Genomic DNA, 20,333 nt, shown 5'->3' with positions numbered 1-20,333 from the left:
GTTTTAACGACGGTTTGTATTATACGTAGTAGTTGTATAGTAATCATGAACTCGCTTGAATGACTAATGGATTATTCATTGTAGCACAATATAATTTTACAAATGTTAACGTCTCTACGACTAATCGCTCATCAATTACTTCAATTTGAGCAACAATTTTCTATTACGAACAGCGTTATGACGACGGTTATAAAATGATTATAAAGCTAACCCCAACGTGCTCGTGAGGAAGGAAAAAGAAAGAAACGTGAAGTACATAATTGCGCGCGTGCGTGTGTGTGTGTGTATGTGCACGGTAAGATGAAAGTTACATTTATACACATACATGTATATTGATAATGCAAAGTTTTTTATCATAAGTCAAGTTTTTCATCACAATTTTTCTCACAAATCTTTTGGAATTTCATCAATATCAAATATATTATATTAATGTTGCTCCAAATTTGTGTTGCAGTTATTGTTCCTACTTCACTGCATCACACAAGATTATTTCTTAATGTTTTCAATATCCTCCTTTCCTGGAAATTGAATATAAAATGTTATGCAAAAGCTTTTTATTTATGGCAAATACCAACTTATTGAAGAGAAGTAAACGTTTTTTAGATGTTAAGCGTTACATTATGATAAGTAGAAATGCACACACAGATTCTGAAAAGTCAGAAAACAATGATATAAAGAAGCAGAACAAAATGATTAAAAAAACAAAGTCAAAAGAAGTGCAAACAAATAAAAAAAATACAAAAAAGAGCAGTAATCAACGTTTCATTGAGTATTCAGACAATCTTGATCTGAAAATAATACATATGCATCCAAATGTATTGATGAAAACAGTTGGAAATGATAGAAATTTATTATACTTGATTGATAATCATGCGGCTGCGGAATTTGCTTCTATGATCAAAGATGATTTGTTAAAAGATACATGCTTTGTTGCTGAATTGAATCCTGGCGTTGGCATGTTAACAACAGAATTATTGAAAGCTGATATACCGTTGATCCATTTGTACGAAGAAAACAAGGTATTTGATCCAATATTGGATAGTCTAAGCTATACTTATCCAGGCAGATTAGATCGAAGAAGATTCAACCTCCTTAAGATAAACATTCTATTACACATTGATAAGATAACAAATAGAGATGAGATGCAAAAGGTTTTTCAAGGAGTAGAAACTAAGAGGTGGGAAAACACCTGTATGCAAGTGATAGGCATGACTAGTACCATGAAATTTATCAGACATGTTGTATACAGTCTATTGTTCCGTAATTCATTCATGACCTATGGCAGGACTGTTTTCTACATGGCAATATCTCCAACCATGTGGCATGTTAGTATGTGCTTCGTTTTACTTTTCTGCTTATCTTGTTAATTCCTTCAAAGCATGTTATTATTTGCTATTACTTGTATATTTAATTGTTCACTTGAAAGCACAACTTTACTTAAAAGCGTTACTTTAAAGCACAACTACTTTTGACTGGAAGTACTAATAAGCATATAATTTAAAATGATTATATTTTAGAAATGCACATGTGATAACAAACAGAATACCATGTACACTACATTGAAGGTACTGTTTCAACTAATGTTTGATTACAAGCTACTAGGAAAATTGAAGAGAAAAGCTTTCCTACCTTGGCCAATGAAAAGAAAGAAAAAAAGAAGAGGACATAGAAATGAGATATTGGACGAGTTGGATTACAATGAAATGTTTGTTGTGAAACTTGAACCAAAGGGTGACATGTACTCGATATTGTCGCAAGAAGATTGGATAATATTTTGGTATTTCGTTAGACACACTATGCGCAGACGCAGCAACAGAGTGATACTTGAAATTGAGTGAGTAACAACTTATTGCTTTATTGTCATGGAAGATATAAAGTGCAACATCGTCTCATTGTACTAGTGCCAACATGCTTCTCTTTGTTCTTAGAAAATGGATACCAGACAGCGGAGTGAAGATAATAGCACAATTCAATCACACGATATTCACAGAATTCGGTGATTTAACACCTGATGAATTTCTAAAACTTTTTAAGGAATTTCAATCGTGGCCGGAGTATAAAACGTCTAGCTTTCTCGATTCCATGAAGGACGCTCTGAGTATGTTCGACGAACCGGCAGTTCTACAACTTTATGCTAAACAGAACAATATGCAAGACCAATCTTAACTATGTTGTGTTTTTTCACGAGTACGTCCGTAATAGATAGTAATGTTTTGTACTTTATTCGAGCGTTTTATCACAGAAATCAGATGTAAATATTATCATGATCGGTGCGTATATAAAACGTATGTGCCGTTTGCACGTATCTCATTTGTGATTCGACGAGAAGCTGCATATGGCACATCGCAACAGAAATATTTAGGAATAAAATTCTTCGCTCATCCACATCTCATAACGCTTATTTTTAATGTATGAATGATTTAATCGCTTTTAAGAAGATTGCAATTTTTCTTAGAATTTCTCATCGACTTCCCTTCCTGTTCATCGTTCATTTCACGCGCGCGCACGTACACATATACAGCTTTCTCACAAATTGGACCGCGTATGCAAACTCATACTAATGTATTGGTAAAGATTATCACTGGTCACTGGTGGTATGTTCTTTTCTTTTCTCTGACACTGGTTAGCCTTGAAGCATCGTCGCAGTCACGTTATATCGGTTTGGTGTAATTGAACGTTTCTGAAAGGAACGTCTTAGAATATCTCAAGCATCTTGGAATATCTTCAGCATCTCGGTTGTGGCCGACATAAGCGGTATATTAAATACATTTATCTTTACTGAAAAGAAAAAGGAGAGAGAGAGGCCAGCAAAAATAGTCGACATCGAACAAGGAATCGACAAGGAAAAACATCAGATTCATCGGAATCTACATCGCCGTGCACTTCGAAGATAACAGTATAACCGTCAAACAACAAAAATGAAGTGCTTGTACGTTAGCATTATATTTTTTGCGTGTAACTACGTAATATGGGGTCAAGATTTGGTATTTCCAGTTGACGAGGAAGCATCTCATGTCAGCGGTGGTAATAAAACGGTAATATAAAATTATAATATAATAAAAATAGAAGAGAGAGAGAGAGAGAGAGGGAATAGAGGAGGAAGTTATACGAATGGTATTTTTTTGCGACCATTAATGATCCCGTAGAAAAAAATTAATAATAATTTAGATATAATATGCGAAAGTGTCATATCAAATGTCAAAGTGTGCTTTGATAACAAGGAGGAAAACTAAGGAGGAAAATATCAAATACAAAAATGAAAGATATATATATTAGGAAGTAGGAATATTACGAAACACGGATGCGAAGAAAACGCGGATTATGCATATTGAAGAACATCTCGCCGATGACCTTGAACTTCACATATATGTTATCCAGGATATGTCCCTGAGTGACCTGTAAAAAGTTTCGGTCATCGGCGGTCATTGTTTATTAAAAAATTAACAAAAGAAGTTTCATTAATCGAACGCAATTTTTCGAAACAGTGTACATTTAACACCTAAAATTTGCAGAAGGTTATTTTAGAGCAAGTACCTATGAGCGGTGGAGGGGCTTCGCTCTCCCAAAGAAAAACCTAACCTAACTTATTGCATTTTTATATATTGTTGGACGTTGTTGAAAGGATTAAAACCTTTAAAACCCCAACGCCCAACATTATATGAAGATGCAATAAATTAGGTTAGGTTAGGAAAGCAATAAAATATATTCACCAGAATAATTGAATATTTTGTGTTTTATTGCTAGATTCTTTTTGAGCAGAAAAAAATATAGGTTATATATAGGTTGATAACTCTACCTTCAAATACTAGGGCGCGTGAAAATAAGCTTTATATTTCAAACCGCCCAGCTACGAGTCGGGTAGACCGCTTGACATGTTTAAAAGTCTAATATTTTACAAAAATTTTAAATGTGACAAACAATTCGGTGTATTCTTATGTATTTGACTGAAGAGTCCCGTTTTTTTTTCTTCCAGGTAATCACAGAACGTATACCGGTTTCAATACCGAATGAATGCCCAAAAAATATGCTCCTCTACCCTGGCGACGGCATAAAGAGCGCTTGGGTGTGCGACTGTAGATCTCGATTCGTTTACTTCCCAATGAATGATTCCTGCCACGAGGTGTACCGGCAAGGTCCTTGTCCAGTGTACCAATACGTTGTCCTACCGGAGGGTGAGGCAGTGCCACGTTGCGAGACGAATCCTTGCTTTATAGACGGCGCAGTACCGTTTAATGGCACGTGTCATCTTCTCGGATCGGCTGATGGGCCCTGTGGGTCCGACGCGGTATTAGGAGTAAATGAGACCACCTTCCAATTGGAGTGTATATCGAAGGAGATTGTGCCCTTTGTCATAATCGATACGCCCAATAAGATCTGTCCGCCGGGCAGCCGTAGAAGCACGCTCGGCGAGTGCAAAAAACTGGTATATATAAACTCTTACTCAATCTTTCATTATATCATTTCGCTCAATTACTCACAGAAGTGAAGTATGATATGGATATAATTACGCCGACTTTAAATTTTCGGATATCCGCGGGAATTGAACTCGACGAAATTATATCTGTGTTGTCTACTTTGCTCAAAAGAGAGATCGTATGTATGTGTATGCGCATGTACGTACGTGTGCACACATATACATACATGCACTAATAAAATGCATCGCAACAGATATATTGTATTTTGCAGGGTTAGAATATGACGCATTACACACCATGAGATACATCACAATAACTTTGATATATTGTTACATCATAGTTCACATGCATTCACAGGTCAGGATATAGCTATATGCTTGAATGATGTATCAAATAATAATAGACTAACAAGTTCATCTCTTTTCCTGGTGTATACTTGATAGATTTGTGTATATTATCTTATATATTACATATACATACATATGTATATGCTGTGTGTATGTATCATGTACACACATACACACACACACACACAGACAGCAGCACATATATACAATTTATAATCAGAGAAATATATGCAAAGAAATAGAGTATCAAGTTCTCTTATGATTCCTCCATTATATTTCTATGATGATGCTTACATTTATTTGTTACATATGGAAATATACATAGCTGTGATATGTACATTGTTATTATGATGTATGTACAATCTTAAATATATAATGTTTAAGTCTACGGGAAGCTGATTATATAAAGTGTGTTCCAAGTTTTATCGACTATATGTTCATAGAATATTCTGACACACACTTTAGCTGACAAAACCATGAACATTGTATACAAAACGATGACATCATGTACAGTGATCAATCACTGTGAAAGAATTTTATTCCCAATTGTAAATTGAGAACTGCAATTTTTATCACTTTCTAAGAATATATTAATGTACGTGTACTTAAACCGATCTTTCAATAAAAAAAAGATATAGACTATTAAACTATATTACATATCACTATTGCGCGAAATATAACAGTACTGATTTCCATTCAAACGATATTTGTTACGTTGCTATGAGCATTGTCTATTAATACGCCATTTTAATATTAACTATTCTGCGTATGAAAAGCAATTAACAATATCATGCAAAGTATTGCACTTTGTGAAAAATATGTGTTTTCGGAAAGGCTAAGAAAAAAGGTATTCTCAATGCTTTTGTAAATCAACAAAACATGTTGTCATGTTCGAGATTCGAAAGCCACGGCAAAAGTTTAACTCGCTTCCTGTTGCTGGTTACTTGTAGTAGCTTCTATCAGTCTTTGCCTTTCCCTGTACATAGAGACTTTCATGTTCTCCAACTGATGGTACCTCAACAATTTCAAGACAGCGAAAACCGACAGGCCGACCCAAACTGTCAGACTACTCCAGATGCCAAAGTGAGCAGCACCAAGCTCAATGTGGAAACCAGATGTGTCGATACCATCGGCTTTGTCGATATCGTTGCCAGCTGCTAGTTCGCATGACGGAAATCTCTTTGTCATACATTGGCACCAGGTCATAAAGCCCAAGGTAACAATTATTGCCGCAATCAGAGTGATTGTATTCAGAATGATGGAACTAACTACATCAACAAATGCTGAGAGGAACGAGCTGTCCTCATGACGATACATGAGCAGGGACAACCGGTAAATCTGTACTGCCGATGTGATGAGCAGTACCAGTCCAACAAATATTGTGTAATTACAATATGCCTGCGATGCCCAGTTGGCAACAAATTGACCGTCTGATTCCTGCCAGACTCCAGTTGAAAACAGTAAACAATGTCCTCTATAAGAGAAAGAAATGAAATAAATAGTTTATCATGTACATAGTAAAGAAAGGAGAGAATACATATCTCAGTTGTCGTTCAAGCGACATTTGCTGTAATTAGGAAACACAATGGTACTTCCAAGTGCTGCGCAACAAATGCTCTTAACAATAGACACAATATTTTCAGACTTGTGAAATTAAATGTTTTCCAAACATCCATCATCTGATCATCTTGTGCACTTTACCTGAACTCGTCTTGATGTAAACTCATTGGCACGATGATGCAGAGAGATAGAATGAGGGCCACGACGTAGCCCGCTATTTGACTAAGCAATAAAATATTCGTCAGTGCCATATTTCGGCAGTATCTTTATATGCTAATGGTAATTTCTCACGCTCCGATCGACACACGGACAGTCGTGAGGTTTGACAGATTGCAATCAAATGTAATCCATGAATCTCGGCCTTCCTCCTCGAGATCAAATCTCTGACGCAGTCTTGACTCGTGCGTGTCAGCGTTGCTTGTCAAAATCAAGTATAGACGTGTACGCAGTCACTACAGTGGCGAATGATAGCAAAGATATAGGACGTGATTTCAACCGTCGCATGTAACGCCGCACAGTGCATCCAATATCGTAGACTGACTCTTTGATCCGTACGTTGCGATTACACGTTGGCCTAGCATTTCAATTTGAAATTATTTCGAAGATGTTTTCTCAAACTTATTTATCACAGTAGACGCAAAAACCTCTGCTACGATCATACGTCTACTTTCCTCAACTGAACCCGGTTGCACTTTTTCTCATTAGAGCGAAAGAAATATATAAATTTGTGTTGGAAAGAAAAGGAACAAAATTTCAGTGTAGCACTAGTTTAGAAAAAGAGAACAGACTTCGTGATTGAAAACATGTTTAACAAACGTTTAAAAATTAAAAAGAATGAAAAAATAATCTAAAATGTTTTTACATTTGCGTAACACGCATGCGTTGACATTCTGACATTTCATCTTGTAGATTACAACTCGGAAATAAAATTCATTCTAAAACACACACGTACACATGATAATGAACGGATATGTACTGTATATCGTGCAAAAACAAAACAAGAAAATAATGGAAAAAAAAAAAAGGAGAAAAAGAGAATAGTTAAAACTTTATATGTTGCAAAAAGTGATGCATTCATCAATAAACTCATCTACCTTATCCAAGCACCTTATAAAAGCAAAAACGGCAATTTGCACTTGTTCTACAGTTATTTCTACTTTCTTTTCTTGTTTTTCGTTTTCTTGAATGTTCTGTCTTGCTGCGGTGTTATTACCACGGTGCTGTCTCACACCAATAGCAAAGCGCACAAAGCACACGCGTCATGTGTTTACGGTGCGCGAGCGCATCAGCTGATCGAGCGCGCTGTGACCTGAACGCAGTTCCGCAATTGGTTTCAGCAGTTGTAATTTTGACGGTGCCACCCTTGTCGCTCAGCTGGAGTGTCGCGCCAGACAACGTATCGTGCCGATAACTGACTACGCTTAATCCACGCATGAGAGAAAGCGAGAAACGAGAACGGCGAATTCTCCTTCAGAGACTTTATTGGTCCGGAGGGTGGTCGCATTGTTCCGTGAGTGTAAACTCGCGCGACGGATAGGTGCAGCAGAATCGTGTTCCGTGAAGCAGAGACGGTGTGAGGCAGCAGGGGCAACACGACAGGAATTCGTGTGCTCCGTCTGTCTCAAGTTAGTTAATCTTCCTTGATCGTTGCGGCTAAGAAATCGAAGCAAACAGCCTGCCAACCAGTCAGCTAACCTGCCTGCCTGCCTGCCTGCCTGTCTACCTACCTACTTACCTATCTACCTACCTACCTACCTACCTACCTACCTACCTACCTACCTACCTACCTCTACTTACCTACCTACCTGCTTGTTTGCTTGCTTGCTTGCCTGCCTGCCTGCCTGCCTGCCTGCCTGCCTGCCTGCCTGCCTGCCTGCCTGCCTGCCTGCCTGCCTGCCTGCCTGCCTGCCTGCCTGCCTGCTGCCTGCCTGCCTGCCTGCCTGCCTGCCTGCCTGCCTGCCTGCCTGCCTGCCTGCCTGCCTGCCTGCCTGCCTGCCTGCCTGCCTGCCTGCCTGCCTGCCTGCCTGCCTGCCTGCCTGCCTGCCTTCCTGCCTGCCTGACTGTCGACTGACTGACTGACTGACTGACTGACTGACTGACTGACTGACTGACTGACTGACTGACTGACTGACTGACTGTCTGCCTGCTGCCTGCCTACCTACCTATCTGCCTGCCTGCCTATCTGCCTGCCTGCCTATCTGCCTGCCTGCCTGCCTGTCTGCCTGTCTGCCTGCCTGCCTGCCTGCCTGCCTGCCTGCCTGCCTGCCTGCCTGCCTGCCTGTCTGTCTGCCTGCCTGCCTGCCTGCCTGCCTGCCTGCCTGCCTGCCTGCCTGCCTGCCTGCCTGCCTGCCTGCCTGCCTGCCTGCCTGCCTGCCTGCCTGCCTGCCTGCCTGCCTGCCTACCTACCTACCTACCTACCTACCTACCTACCTACCTACCTACATATCTACCTACCTACCTACCTACCTACCTACCTACCTATCTACCTACCTACCTACCTACCTACCTACCTACCTACCTACCTACCTACCTACCTACCTACCTACCTACCTACCTACCTACCTACCTACCTACCTACCTACCTACCTATCTGCCTGCCTGCCTGCCTGCCTGCCTGTCTGCCTGCTTGCTTGCTTGTCCGTCTGTCTGCCTGCCTACCTGCTTGTCTGTCTGTCTGCCTGCCTACCTGCTTGTCTGTCTGTCTGCCTGCTTGCCTGTCTGCCTGCCTGCCTGCCTGTCTGTCTGCCTGCCTGCCTGCTTGTCTGTCTGTTTGCCTGTCTACCTACTTACCTGTCTGCCTGCCTGCTTGCCTGCCTGCCTGCCTGCCTGCCTGCCTGCCTGCCTGCCTGCCTGCCTGCCTGCCTGCTTGCCTGCCTGTCTGCCTGTCTATCTGCCTGCCTGCCTGCCTGCCTGCCTGCCTGCCTGCCTGCCTGCCTGCCTGCCTGCCTGCCTGCCTGCCTGCCTGCCTGCCTGCCTGTCTGCCTGCCTGCCTGCCTGCCTGCCTTTCGGGGACGCTCCTTGCCGTTTATACATACAGCGATCCGTCGGTTGTCGGCCGACGAGAACAACGACGACAGTGCAAATTCAAGCCCGTGTTATATTATGTTCAGCTTTCTGTACGACGCGGACGGTGCGTGCGTCCGGGACATACAACGCGTTTCTCTGTGCGGTACATTTCGCTGCTAAGACATGCCCGTGGGCGATGAGGACGTGCTCGCAACCGCGACCAGACGATGGTGATGCTCGTCGATGCGGTGCCGTTCTCGTTCTCGATCTCGACCTCGACCTCGACGTAAAGAAGGCACATGAGGGGTGAGTCACGGGCAATCGAAGCCAGCAAGATGTCTTGGATGTCGGGGTTCACATGGTCGGAGAGTATCAAGAAGAGGGCCAGCAGGTATCTATTGCAACGTTACCTCGGCCAGTTTCTGGAGGAAAAGCTGACGCTGGATCAGCTGAACATCGATCTGTACAATGGCAGAGGTCGTGTCACCAACGTCAGCCTTGACGTGCAGGTGAGCGAATCCTGCTGATCTTTCGCGCTTCTTTGTTCTCGCTCTCTCTCTCTCTCTCTCTCTTTCTTTCTTTCTCTTTCTCTTTCTCTTTCTTTCTCGCTCCTACGGAGCGTGCGGCTTTTTAAAGAGATAAGATTGCATCCGCACGCGCGCTATGCGAATTGTAAATAACGCCGCGCTTCGTAGCGACACGATTATTGCATATAGATATTTTTACGTCATACCGTGCCTCCCGCGGTCACGTTTGCTCCAAGTGAGCGCGTACGACACGACGATGGCTTGTGGGGAACAAAGAGAAACGAACAGTTTCATCGGCGTATCGCGCGGATGCACAATTTTTAATTTGACTCTTTAAACGACGAATCCGGTGAATCGGCTGAGCGAAAGCAGCCCAGAAAGTTATTCCAAACATTAAACTGAGGCATTGATATTCTGCGTTCTTCAATATCGTCTTCAATCCCTTCCCTAGACATATTGACCGTGCTTATTTGTACCCGTTAATTCGTTGATCCGCGCGTCAGATCGTGAGCCAACATTTCTGACGTTTATCGACGTTTGTTTATTCGTTATAAATTTCGGCTAAGTTAAATGTAATCGGCGTTATTTTACGAATAAATTAACAATCGAGATATCACAACACTCGTTATTGTATTTGCCAGTATGACGCTCGATGTGTTAATAAATGCTAATCCATGCGGGCTATTATACCACTCATAATTCCTAATACGATTGTATAATAATGATGTCTTTCTTTAATCGCGACGCGTTGGACTAGGTATTGTCGAGTAACGTTGGTCTCATTGGTCCGCTGCTTCTTGCAAATCTGTATTCCGACGCATATAAAGAAAAACTTTGCACACGTACGATAATCGATAATTCTGAGTAACACTCTTTCGCTTCAAGCAAAGAAATGTATAATGCAAAAATTCGCTGTCCGCACACTGCAAACAGCACTTTCTGGCTGGTTTATTAATCCGCAAATATGTAATTCCCAACCTGATGCGCGCGCGACATATGAAAAGCAATATAGCAGTCAAAGAACAGTTCATTTCACAATGAAGAAATGGATGAATGATTAGCGTTGCTCAACAGGCGCTCAACGAATTGGGAGAGCAACAACAACTCCCGTTGGAATTCGTCGATGGTTTCATAACGGAAGTGTCCATCAGCATACCATGGGCGGCGTTACTTAGGGAAGCGAGTTACGTGGAGGTGAAGAGTCTAAGGCTCACGGTGCAGCCACGACAGAGAACCGATACGGGCACATCGATGTTCGAGTCTATGTGGAGTTCCATGACGTCGAGTATGCAACTAGCGCAGGAGTGTCTGCAACAGGACACAGCCAACATGGCGAACGCTCAGCCACTGGAGTCTGTGGAGAAATTTGCGCAGACGATAGATTCGAGTAAAGTACACGATTCATTTGTTTACAGTCGCGTTCTTGTCTTCTTCTTCTTCTTCATTGTCATTGTCATTAACAGGCATTAGCCCGGTGTAACTTGTTATTTGTACATTTTTCAGTTTTGTCCAAAGTGAAAGTGAGGTTCATAGACACTGTGATACGCCTGGAGCACGTTCCTTTGGATTCGTCCACGGGGGTGGCGATGGAAATGTGTATACAGAATCTCGAATACTCGGACGAGGCTGGATTGGACCCTAACAGCACATCCTTAGATTGCAAGGAGTCTACGAAAACTTACATCATTTCGGCATTCACTACCAAGCGGTTTTACCTAGAGGGAGTGACCTTCAACACCGACGAGTTTCCCTCTCATGCGAGAACATTTTCTAAGAGTATGGTGGAAAGCACAAGCTCCACGCCCGATTCTAAAGTGAGTATGTACCAATCGCGTTACCACTCTAGAAATGTTAGCCGAGATATTGCGGCAGATTTGAAGAAAAGAAGATAGACAATTATTTTCGAGATGTTATACCAATTTTTTCTCGTTCTTCTGCTAACGCGACTGCAGAACTCGGACAGTCTGTTTTCTTCCGCGCTAATGTCTCCTACGCAGAACGCGCCGCACACTCCACCGGAAGGAAATACCGCTAATAATGTGAGCGAATCGAATCCTATCATGTTTGCCAAACTGGCGGGTAGACAAGAAGTGAGATTAAAGATAAAGCAAGAGGAAGGAATGTCGGGACCAAAGGTAAATCAATTTTCATCCCCCATTTCGTCGTTATTGCAAACTACTCGATGGCTAATAACGCATTCGAGATAACGCATCCCCGCATATTCTTTTCGCTACATATAAAGGAACGACATACGTGTTTCAGGTGGAATTGGAAATTACCTTGGGATCTCTCACTCTATTCCTGAGTCCTAGGCAGCTGCATGTCTTGCTGGAATTGGCGCATGGCCTAGCGTCCCCGGATCTAGAAGACGTCAGCAACGTCGTGCCGAGGACATACATGGAGAAACCTATGGCCGGCAGCGACTTTAGTCGCATAGAACGCGAACTCATCCATCAAACTTATCCTGCACCGGACTTGCGGACCACGGTAATTTATTGGCTCTACCTCTACTTTTTTAATGCACCGCGTTCGTTTGTTCGTTTATTGCACAAGTTTTACCACATCGCAGTAACGTCTCGAGACACGAATTGCGAAACAAATTACGCAGACAGGTGTAATTAATAACACGTATCGCGGTGATTTGTCGTCAGGATCTGCGATATACTCAAGGATGGTCCACGGACCCCGTGGACGAGTCCGACAACGAAGACGAATTCTTACCGATGCAATTACCGGGATCTTCGTCAATGAGCGGCTCGATGATGAGCAACAACGTTAGTATGGAGGGCAGCATATCCACCAGCAGCATCAGCTCGAAGAGCTCAACGACGAATCTATCCAAGCATAATAAGCACAGGTACAACGTAGACAACGACACTTCCGCGGAGACGTCCCAGTTCCACATGAGAATGTCTTCGATCGCTCTGGTTCTTTTGCACGAGGATATATTGACACCATGCGTGGAGGGACGGTTCACGGTCGGTCTCACATCCAGTAGCATCAAACAAATGAGGAGTATCGCGAAGGAATTCTTCAAGCAATTGGGAATGTTCGCGACAGGTGGCTACGGAAGTAAAGATTTCGATAAAGTGTCGAGATTGCTCGTGGATGCTTGTCGACTCAGTCATATTAGGTACGTAGATACGTCATCGTTCAGTCATCGATACTGTAGACTGACCGACGTGACTAAATCTCTCACAGCGGTGATAACCAACCGGTGCTGGTCTGTTGCAGATTATTGGCCGCACCGCTAATTATCGAGGGGAATGAGAAGACCACCAGTCAGTTCTCCACGATATCGGGAAATTTGACTCTAGCTAGTTTAGAAGTTGTGGAGTGTCTGGTCGATTCCACCAATCCTGGTTCGTACGGGACGCCAACGATGGAATTCGTCGAACTGCTCGGATTTTCGAAAGAGAGCGTAACCGAACTCGGCTTTTCCAACAAGACCGACTTTAGAATGAGGTTTAAATACACGGAAAAGGCTGTTCGGCATGCCCATTCGACGCGATTTGCACACCCACGCACAGAGATCGAGTGAGTCGTCATTTTGTGCTTTAAGCTAGATGACGGGACGATGCAAACATCGTCAACAGCTTTTCATCAAATGAAACCAATTGAAAATACGATCACAGATCTTGGATAAACGTCTCCGATGCCGCATTTATTTTCGTTTTTTCTTTTCAGCATTCAATTGGAACCATGCAGCAGCGAAGTAGACATCACGATTATAGATAGGATATCCGCTGTACTCAATCCACAGCCGATATGCACCGGCAATCCTGCAGTGAATACCAGAGATGTGAGTGCAAAGTTTTCGACTTTCATCCTTCGATTTTTTCCTTTATGCTTTTTAGCTTGCAGTGCCTGAAAATTGTTTTGCTTGATTCGCTTGATAATTTCATTCTTGGAAACTTCACTTAAATTTTAGTTCTTTCTTCTTTTCTCCCTTTCTATTTGATTGCTTGGCACGCGTAGAAAAGCATCTCTATTGTTGCTGGTAAATAGACTTTGGACATGTTCCGAATGTTTTCAGAATCAGCAAACGTCATTCGATCAGGCTGTAGACAACACAACACTGCCAGATTCCAGGGTGGACGTGAAGGTTTCCGCTTCGTCGTGCACGATCAGACTGAGGTAGATCACGTCTGTAGATATTATATAAATACAGATGTCTGTGGATTATAAAAAAAGAAAAATCTTCTCACACAGGTTTCCTGTGCCAGATCTAAGACCGCTGCACGATATGAATCGCGCGCCATGGTGGAAAAGATCCGTCAGGCCCGACTGCATGGTGCTACAGATGACAGACGCACAAATTCGCTTCAGCACGGAGAGTCGGTCTCACTGTCTGGCGAGGTACGAATTGCAGTGTCGCTGTTTGTCGCTTTTGTACGTAGAAACCGAAGGAGACGCACCGCTCGAGATCGGCAGGGTCACGGCCGACGAAAAGAGCGATGCTTCGTACCAGCAGGTCAGCGAGGGCTTCGGCTGGGCGAGAATAGTGATCACTATGTATCCGCGGCGTCTCGGCGCACAATTGGAAGACAGCTCCGAGGGAGAGCCAGACTCGAGTTTGGACGAGAGCCTGGAGAAAACGCCGAAGCACGAGCCTTCCCCGTTCAGTTCTAAACGCGTCATTCGCGAGTCCGACACGCCTCACTCGAGGTCTCACGAGCAGACTGAAAAGTACGAGCAAAGGTTAGCGTGTTTAGCCTAATAACGAACTACACTCGAACAAAGAAATTGAAGCAACAAACGAGGAGAGTAATGGCTCTGCAAAAATCCGTAAACATCGGTATGTCTTGGCCAACAGCGAAGGCGAAGAGCTGATAATACCCGGCAATCGGCAAGAGATGCTGGAATTCATAGAGGAAGGCACGCGTGGTTCCAGGCTGCAGCTGGACATCAGTCTGCCCTGCGTTTCCGTCCAAATACCATCGAAACGTGTGTACGAGCTGCTGTACAACCGCTTCAACACTGACCTGTTTCTGTGGGAACCATCGGCGCCGAAACCCAGATGCATGTCTCACATGGAGAGTCACGTTGGCCTTGATCTAGCGTCGACTCTCTTACCGGAGTCCGGCACGTTGCCCAGGTAAAGGAGATGCACCACCAGGAGAGGCTTCTGGAAGGCTCTGCCTGTGAATTGCATCTTGAATTGATCCCGTCCCGCGTTTCTTTTCCTCAAGATTTTCCGTATACTCAACTTTTATTCCGTCTTGCCTATTTTTGACAAAATGACATGAAAGCATATGTGTGTACATCATTAAATTATTCACCTTTCATTTCTAGAATAGAGGCATCTTCTTAATCGAATATATCGCATAACATATTCTGTCGCGCTCTTTTCACTTTGGATATGTACGCGCACGCGTGTATGTGTGTATATATATATATATATGCGTATGTATGTGTGTGCGTTTCCGACAGGTTCCGAATGTGCAAGAGCGGCATCCAGTGCTCCGACTCCGAATCGGACGACGAGGATGTGTTTCATTCCACGGAGGATTATTACAAGAATCGAATGTCGAGGAATCTGGTCGACGCGCAGAGCAAGGTGGCCGTAACTGTGAACATCAGTCAGGGTCTGCTGGTAATACGGACACCGGTGCGCGACTCCACGCGCAACGTCATCCCGATGCAACACGGCGAGGTGGTGATTCGACTGGAGGACGCTACGATATTCTCCGTAACTGCGTTCCGTGGCGACGACGATCTTGGCTATATGTGCGGCATGGCAAGGAACATGTGGCTAAACCACTGCGGCCTAGCGACCAGCTCGTCGCAGACACCGCCTCTGCGATCAGCCTCGGCGAACAGCGTGATACCGCATTGCCATGGCACTATCTATCGGAGTGAGTCAGGCTGCAACACGGGAGGCGGCTTAGCTAACGCCACGGAGACGGACATGGTAACGTTGGCAGTGAGAATACAGGCCGCGCATCAGACACACCGCGTCAAGACCTTCCGCGTGGCGCTGGGCATGAGAAACGCCACGCTCAGGCATCGGATGTGCTCCCACGCGACCGCTTGGTACACGCAGCTGATCGATTGTCTGGACGTGGCCGATTATCCTGTACCCGGCTACGCGCCGCCGGGCGTCCTCACGGAGCTGCATCTGCATCTGTGGGATTGCGCGGTCGATTATCGGCCGCTTCACCTGCCGCTCAGATCCGTACTGACGCTGGGTAACTTCAGCGTGTCGAGCAACATTGCCGCGCAGACCAACACGTCGACATTGCGCTTCATCGCGGAGGAGGTCGCGCTCTTCGTGTCGGATAAGGTGTCGGGCAAATGCGTCGATCTCAGGCGAGGCTACGTGTGCGTGATGAATCTCGGGCTCTTCGAGCTGTCGCTGCGGCTCAACGAGAAAATGTGCGGCGGCGCGCCGCGGGTGGATCTCCGCGCGAGCAACAACGTGCTGCACGTACGCACGTGCTCGGACTCAGGACGCGCTCTCATGCAGCTGCTCAACTATATCGCTAGCGACGGCGATCTGATGCCGAACCCGGCAGCCACGGCCACGGCAGCCGAGAACATGCCCGCGCCGCCGAGTCGCAGGTCGCCCGAGGAGAGCCTCGTGGATGTGGAGAGTATAAGCACTTTGAGCAGGAGCCAGGTGGAGCGAGTGTACAGTCTGATGGAGGACGCGCTGGAGGAGACCGTGAAGGGAACGATGACGCAGAACGTCGATGGCAGAACACCGATGACGGAGAATCGAGTCGAGGTGTTTTTCTTCCCCGACGAAGCTTGTCCCACCACCGCCACCACCGTTGCTGCGGCCGTTGCTGCTGGCCCGCATAGTCACGGAGTCACAGAGACGCGCGGCAGGAAGTGCAGCGCGCGAGAATGCGGCGCCAAAACTACGACCGCCGTCGCGTGCGACGCCCTCGAGTCCGACGATGTCGACGAGGAGTTCTGTATTCTAGGGGAGGAGGCCGGTGTGGGAATAATACCGCGCTGCGGTGTGCCCGAGGTCCGTTGGCTGTGTCAGGAATCGTTGAGGATAGTGGACAACCATTTCTACGTGCCGGCCGGCAAAGCGGATCTGCTGCAGGCTCCGCCGAACTTCCCCGCGCCCGTATTGAAGTACACTCTCTGCGAGATGACGCTGATATGGCACATGTACGGCGGCAAAGACTTCGAAGAGACGCAGACGCAGCCGCTACCACCGCCGCCGCCGCCGCCGCCGCCTTCATCGTCGTCCTCGTCGTCATCCTCGTCCTCGACCTCGTCGTCGTCGTCGTCGTCATGCCAGAAGCACGTGACCATCAACGAGAACGCGCGTTACAATATCACGCACGGAAGGTACTTTAACTTGGTTGGCACTTAAACTAACTGTCGCTCCTCTAGCTGACGAACGGGTGCGAGAGAATTTATTCATTGATCAAGATCGGAATCGATCGGAAATCGGGAGAAAATCCGATGACGGAGAATATTTTCCCGGTAGTCCTCTTAAATTTTCATTTCCTTTCTACGTGTCCACAGAAGCAGATCCGCTGTAGGTGGCGTGAGCTTCAGCAAGTCCAGCGCGAACGAGGTGCACTTTGGCAGCGTGCCGAATTCACCGTGCGCAACAAGAGGCAGGGAATCATTGGTCGACTGGCAAACGCTCGGCGGCCAGGGTCGACGGCACGACGTGCTGATGGAGCTGCAGCTGAACAAGATCCGTTTTCAGCACGAAGTCTATCCGGAGAACACCGCGGAAGCGTCCAGGCAGGTTCTCTTGGTGAACGAGATCGAAATAAGGGACCGACTGGCGTCGTCGCGCATCAACAAATTCCTTTATCAATATAGCAGTGAGGCGAGACCGAAGCAGTCGCATGCCAATATGTTTACCATGAAGGCGGTTCACGTAAGACCGGATCCCAGATTAAGCGCTCAAGAATGTTGTTTGAAACTTAGCCTACTGCCACTGCGACTGAACATAGACCAAGATAGCCTACTGTTCTTAATAGAATTTTTTAACGAACTAGGCGGTGGTGGATCGAAGCAGAGCCAAGAAAACACTAGCGCACCCAATAATAGCTCGCAATCCACCCCCGTATCGAAACAAGGAACACCCACGCATCATCCGCCCGTTATGAGCGTGAATGATGATGCGTCGATGAACGACGCGATGATGAATATGTCGCAGAATGATATTATTGATCAGAATTTATTGATACTGCTGGAGGACGAGCTGACGATCAAAGAGAACAAGATGAAAGCCAAGACCGTCTACGAGGTCCACGACGACAGCCAGCCGATATACTTCAGGTACACTATTTCTCGGTGTTATCTCGACCTCTCGATATTGTCATCTCACACGTACGTGTACGAAGCGCGAAAAGTTTCGATGTGTCTAACCTGGATAAAATTCATTTCTCCCACCATGCAGAAGTGTGGTGTTCTCTCCGGAGGTTCTCGTGAAGCTGGATTACCAGGGAAAGCGCGTAGATCTTACTCACGGACCGTTCGCCGGCTTGCTGATGGGTCTGGCGCAATTGAACTGTTCTGAGCTAAGACTGAAGAGATTGTCGCACAGATACGGACTTTTGGGATACGACAAACTGCTCGCTTACCTAGCTTCGGAGTGGTTGCAGGACATAAAGAAGAATCAACTACCGGGTTTGCTCAGCGGCGTAGGTCCGATGTACTCGGTGGTACAGCTCTGTGAGTATATTGCTCCGAGAAGAGTCGAGTTGCCGGTGTTGAATTAATTTCACACATCTTGCATGAATAAAGAGAACGGAAAAACACAACGAAAACGGGAGATCACGTTGCAGTTTCTCGTTGTAGTTCAAGGGATACGTGACCTGTTTTGGTTACCGATCGAACAATACCAAAAGGATGGGAGAATTGTGCGCGGCTTGCAGCGCGGTGCAAACAGCTTTACAACGTCCACTGCGATGGCGGCGTTGGAGCTCACGTCTAGACTCGTTCAGGCGATACAGAGTACGGCCGAGACCGCATACGACATGGTCAGCCCCGGTCCTAGCGTGAGATACAAGAATAAAGGACAGAAGGGTCGTCGGAAGAGGCACAACCAGCCATTGGATATTCGAGAAGGAGTAGCTAACGCTTATATGCTGGTAAAAGAGGTGAGAGAAGCGATATATTTTCGCCGCGATATTGCGAGATGACATACGTCGAGCAACTTGTGTCAAAAGAAAATACAGTATAGTCGAAAGCAACGAAAATATTTGTTCACTGTAACACTTTGTGTCTAACATGTTTTTTTGCCGCGTTTCAATCACGTAAATTAATTTCATGTACATATACATATTTTTCTCTCTCTCTCTCTCTTTCTCTCTCTCCCCCCTTTCCTTCCTTCCCCTCTCTCTATATTTTATTATCCAGGGTTTGGGCGAAACAGCGACGCAGCTGGTCCGTGTGGCAAGCGAGGAGCACGAGCATAAAGGTGTATCTGGCGCAGTCGGCGGAGTACTGCGGCAAATTCCGCCGACGGTCGTGAAGCCAATCATTCTAGCCACGGAAGCGACCAGCAACGTACTTGGTGGCATGCGATCACAACTGGTACCCGATGCGCGCCGCGAGGCAGTTCAGAAGTGGCGGCAAGACTCTGACGCTAGTTAATCCTTCCGCTGTGCTAACTGACGGCAGAGCTTTATCACGGAGACGCGATCAGAATTAACATCATATTGACTAACGCAATCAAGATTAACATTATATTGATCTGTGCAATTAGGACTGAATGATTATAATGCGAACACGGACAAGTGACAGACCTAAGACGCACGCTATCGATGAAAGAAAGGAAGGGGAAGATTAAAAGACGCGAGTAGTCGTCCTTAGGCTCTAATTACGGTACTATACAATACATTAACATAGTGTAATATATGTATATATATATGTATATATATATATACATACATATATTTGTATACATATATAGGTTTTGTTGATTCCCTTGTACTTGTATAATATGTCAAAATGAACTACGATTTGTTATAATGTGTGTATGTGTGTACATGTGTGTGTCTATATATATATATATATATATATATATATATATGTGTGTATATGTATAGAAAGAGAAAGAGAGAGAGAGAGAGAGAGGGAGAGAGAGAAATTCTGTCGTAAAAAATACATTACAACGCTTGTATGTATTTTTATTTTAGTTATACGTGCGTTTTATACCAATGATGTGTATATGAAAGGTTTTTATTAATAAAATTATATATACGATAGAAATATACATATTCTCTGTACACACAATTATTATATTTGTTCCCCTCTCAAAGCTAGACAGCTGAGACAAATTGGCCAGCTCATACAATTTTCTCATCTTGTAAAGAATGTCCTATCATTTCTTTTTTCCCTTCAATGTCTATAATACCTTTATGCACACCTGATCTGTCGAATGCAAAAAAATCACGTGATACGTTTAAATGGATACCAGGATATCATAGGTCTGTTCGTTTTGTCTGCACTGCTGAACTGGTGCATTAAGTTAAAGTGAGACAAACGTA

At 44.8% G+C, this 20,333-nt stretch overlaps 4 protein-coding genes across 5 annotated transcripts; 3 read left to right on the top strand and 1 right to left on the bottom strand.

The window, feature by feature from the left end:
* The first annotated feature begins 46 nt into the window (after nucleotides 1–46).
* mtTFB2 (mitochondrial transcription factor B2) lies at nucleotides 47–2,385 on the top strand. Of its 2 annotated transcripts, none has more exons than XM_011138098.3 (4): nucleotides 47–295; nucleotides 604–1,325; nucleotides 1,518–1,834; nucleotides 1,929–2,385. In XM_011138098.3, the coding sequence occupies exons 2-4, from the start codon at nucleotides 621–623 to the stop codon at nucleotides 2,164–2,166; spliced, it is 1,260 nt and encodes a 419-aa protein (XP_011136400.1). In that variant the 5' UTR covers nucleotides 47–295; nucleotides 604–620; the 3' UTR covers nucleotides 2,167–2,385. The 2 variants fall into 2 exon arrangements, with proteins under 2 accessions (XP_011136400.1, XP_019696112.1); XM_019840553.2 differs by having other exon boundaries at nucleotides 114–295; nucleotides 455–1,325.
* Nucleotides 2,386–2,621: 236 nt separating this feature from the next.
* Nucleotides 2,622–5,008, top strand: LOC105181368 (uncharacterized). Its single transcript, XM_011138096.3, has 3 exons — nucleotides 2,622–3,035; nucleotides 3,974–4,423; nucleotides 4,687–5,008. Exons 1-3 carry the CDS (start codon nucleotides 2,919–2,921, stop codon nucleotides 4,690–4,692), a joined length of 573 nt encoding a protein of 190 aa, XP_011136398.1. The 5' UTR covers nucleotides 2,622–2,918; the 3' UTR covers nucleotides 4,693–5,008.
* A 5-nt stretch (nucleotides 5,009–5,013) lies between these two features.
* Nucleotides 5,014–7,027, bottom strand: LOC105181367 (transmembrane protein 179). The gene is made up of 2 exons (XM_011138095.3): nucleotides 6,464–7,027; nucleotides 5,014–6,236 (listed from the first exon to the last, which is right to left on the bottom strand). The coding sequence occupies exons 1-2, from the start codon at nucleotides 6,571–6,573 to the stop codon at nucleotides 5,681–5,683; spliced, it is 666 nt and encodes a 221-aa protein (XP_011136397.1). The 5' UTR covers nucleotides 6,574–7,027; the 3' UTR covers nucleotides 5,014–5,680.
* A 383-nt stretch (nucleotides 7,028–7,410) lies between these two features.
* Atg2 (Autophagy-related 2) lies at nucleotides 7,411–19,556 on the top strand. The gene is made up of 17 exons (XM_011138099.3): nucleotides 7,411–7,947; nucleotides 9,433–9,837; nucleotides 10,930–11,242; nucleotides 11,359–11,669; nucleotides 11,808–11,990; nucleotides 12,118–12,342; nucleotides 12,507–12,988; nucleotides 13,090–13,392; nucleotides 13,543–13,657; nucleotides 13,892–13,992; nucleotides 14,068–14,556; nucleotides 14,672–14,953; nucleotides 15,289–17,166; nucleotides 17,347–18,117; nucleotides 18,239–18,513; nucleotides 18,640–18,941; nucleotides 19,201–19,556. Exons 2-17 carry the CDS (start codon nucleotides 9,628–9,630, stop codon nucleotides 19,435–19,437), a joined length of 6,477 nt encoding a protein of 2,158 aa, XP_011136401.1. The 5' UTR covers nucleotides 7,411–7,947; nucleotides 9,433–9,627; the 3' UTR covers nucleotides 19,438–19,556.
* Nucleotides 19,557–20,333: the final 777 nt, after the last annotated feature.

Source organism: Harpegnathos saltator, unplaced genomic scaffold, assembly GCF_003227715.2.
Source record: "Harpegnathos saltator strain DR-91 unplaced genomic scaffold, Hsal_v8.6 scaffold518, whole genome shotgun sequence".
NCBI lineage: Eukaryota > Metazoa > Arthropoda > Insecta > Hymenoptera > Formicidae > Harpegnathos > Harpegnathos saltator.
This window is presented reverse-complemented; position numbering and strand designations above follow the sequence as displayed.

What these genes read in the sequence shown, in the direction of transcription:
- mtTFB2 (XM_019840553.2), top strand. Translation starts at nt 537, where the DNA reads ATGTTATGCAAAAGCTTTTTATTTATGGCAAATACCAACTTATTGAAG. An exon ending in TATCTCCAACCATGTGGCAT is followed by an intron (nt 1,326 to 1,517) that starts GTTAGTATGTGC and finishes ATTATATTTTAG; the next exon opens with AAATGCACATGTGATAACAA. An exon ending in AGAGTGATACTTGAAATTGA is followed by an intron (nt 1,835 to 1,928) that starts GTGAGTAACAAC and finishes CTTTGTTCTTAG; the next exon opens with AAAATGGATACCAGACAGCG.
- LOC105181368 (XM_011138096.3), top strand. Translation starts at nt 2,919, where the DNA reads ATGAAGTGCTTGTACGTTAGCATTATATTTTTTGCGTGTAACTACGTA. An exon ending in TCAGCGGTGGTAATAAAACG is followed by an intron (nt 3,036 to 3,973) that starts GTAATATAAAAT and finishes TTTTTCTTCCAG; the next exon opens with GTAATCACAGAACGTATACC.
- LOC105181367 (XM_011138095.3), bottom strand. Translation starts at nt 6,573, where the DNA reads ATGGCACTGACGAATATTTTATTGCTTAGTCAAATAGCGGGCTACGTC. An exon ending in TTACATCAAGACGAGTTCAG is followed by an intron (nt 6,237 to 6,463) that starts GTAAAGTGCACA and finishes TTTCTCTTATAG; the next exon opens with AGGACATTGTTTACTGTTTT.
- Atg2 (XM_011138099.3), top strand. Translation starts at nt 9,628, where the DNA reads ATGAGGGGTGAGTCACGGGCAATCGAAGCCAGCAAGATGTCTTGGATG. An exon ending in AAGGAATGTCGGGACCAAAG is followed by an intron (nt 11,991 to 12,117) that starts GTAAATCAATTT and finishes TACGTGTTTCAG; the next exon opens with GTGGAATTGGAAATTACCTT. An exon ending in CTTATATGCTGGTAAAAGAG is followed by an intron (nt 18,942 to 19,200) that starts GTGAGAGAAGCG and finishes TTTATTATCCAG; the next exon opens with GGTTTGGGCGAAACAGCGAC.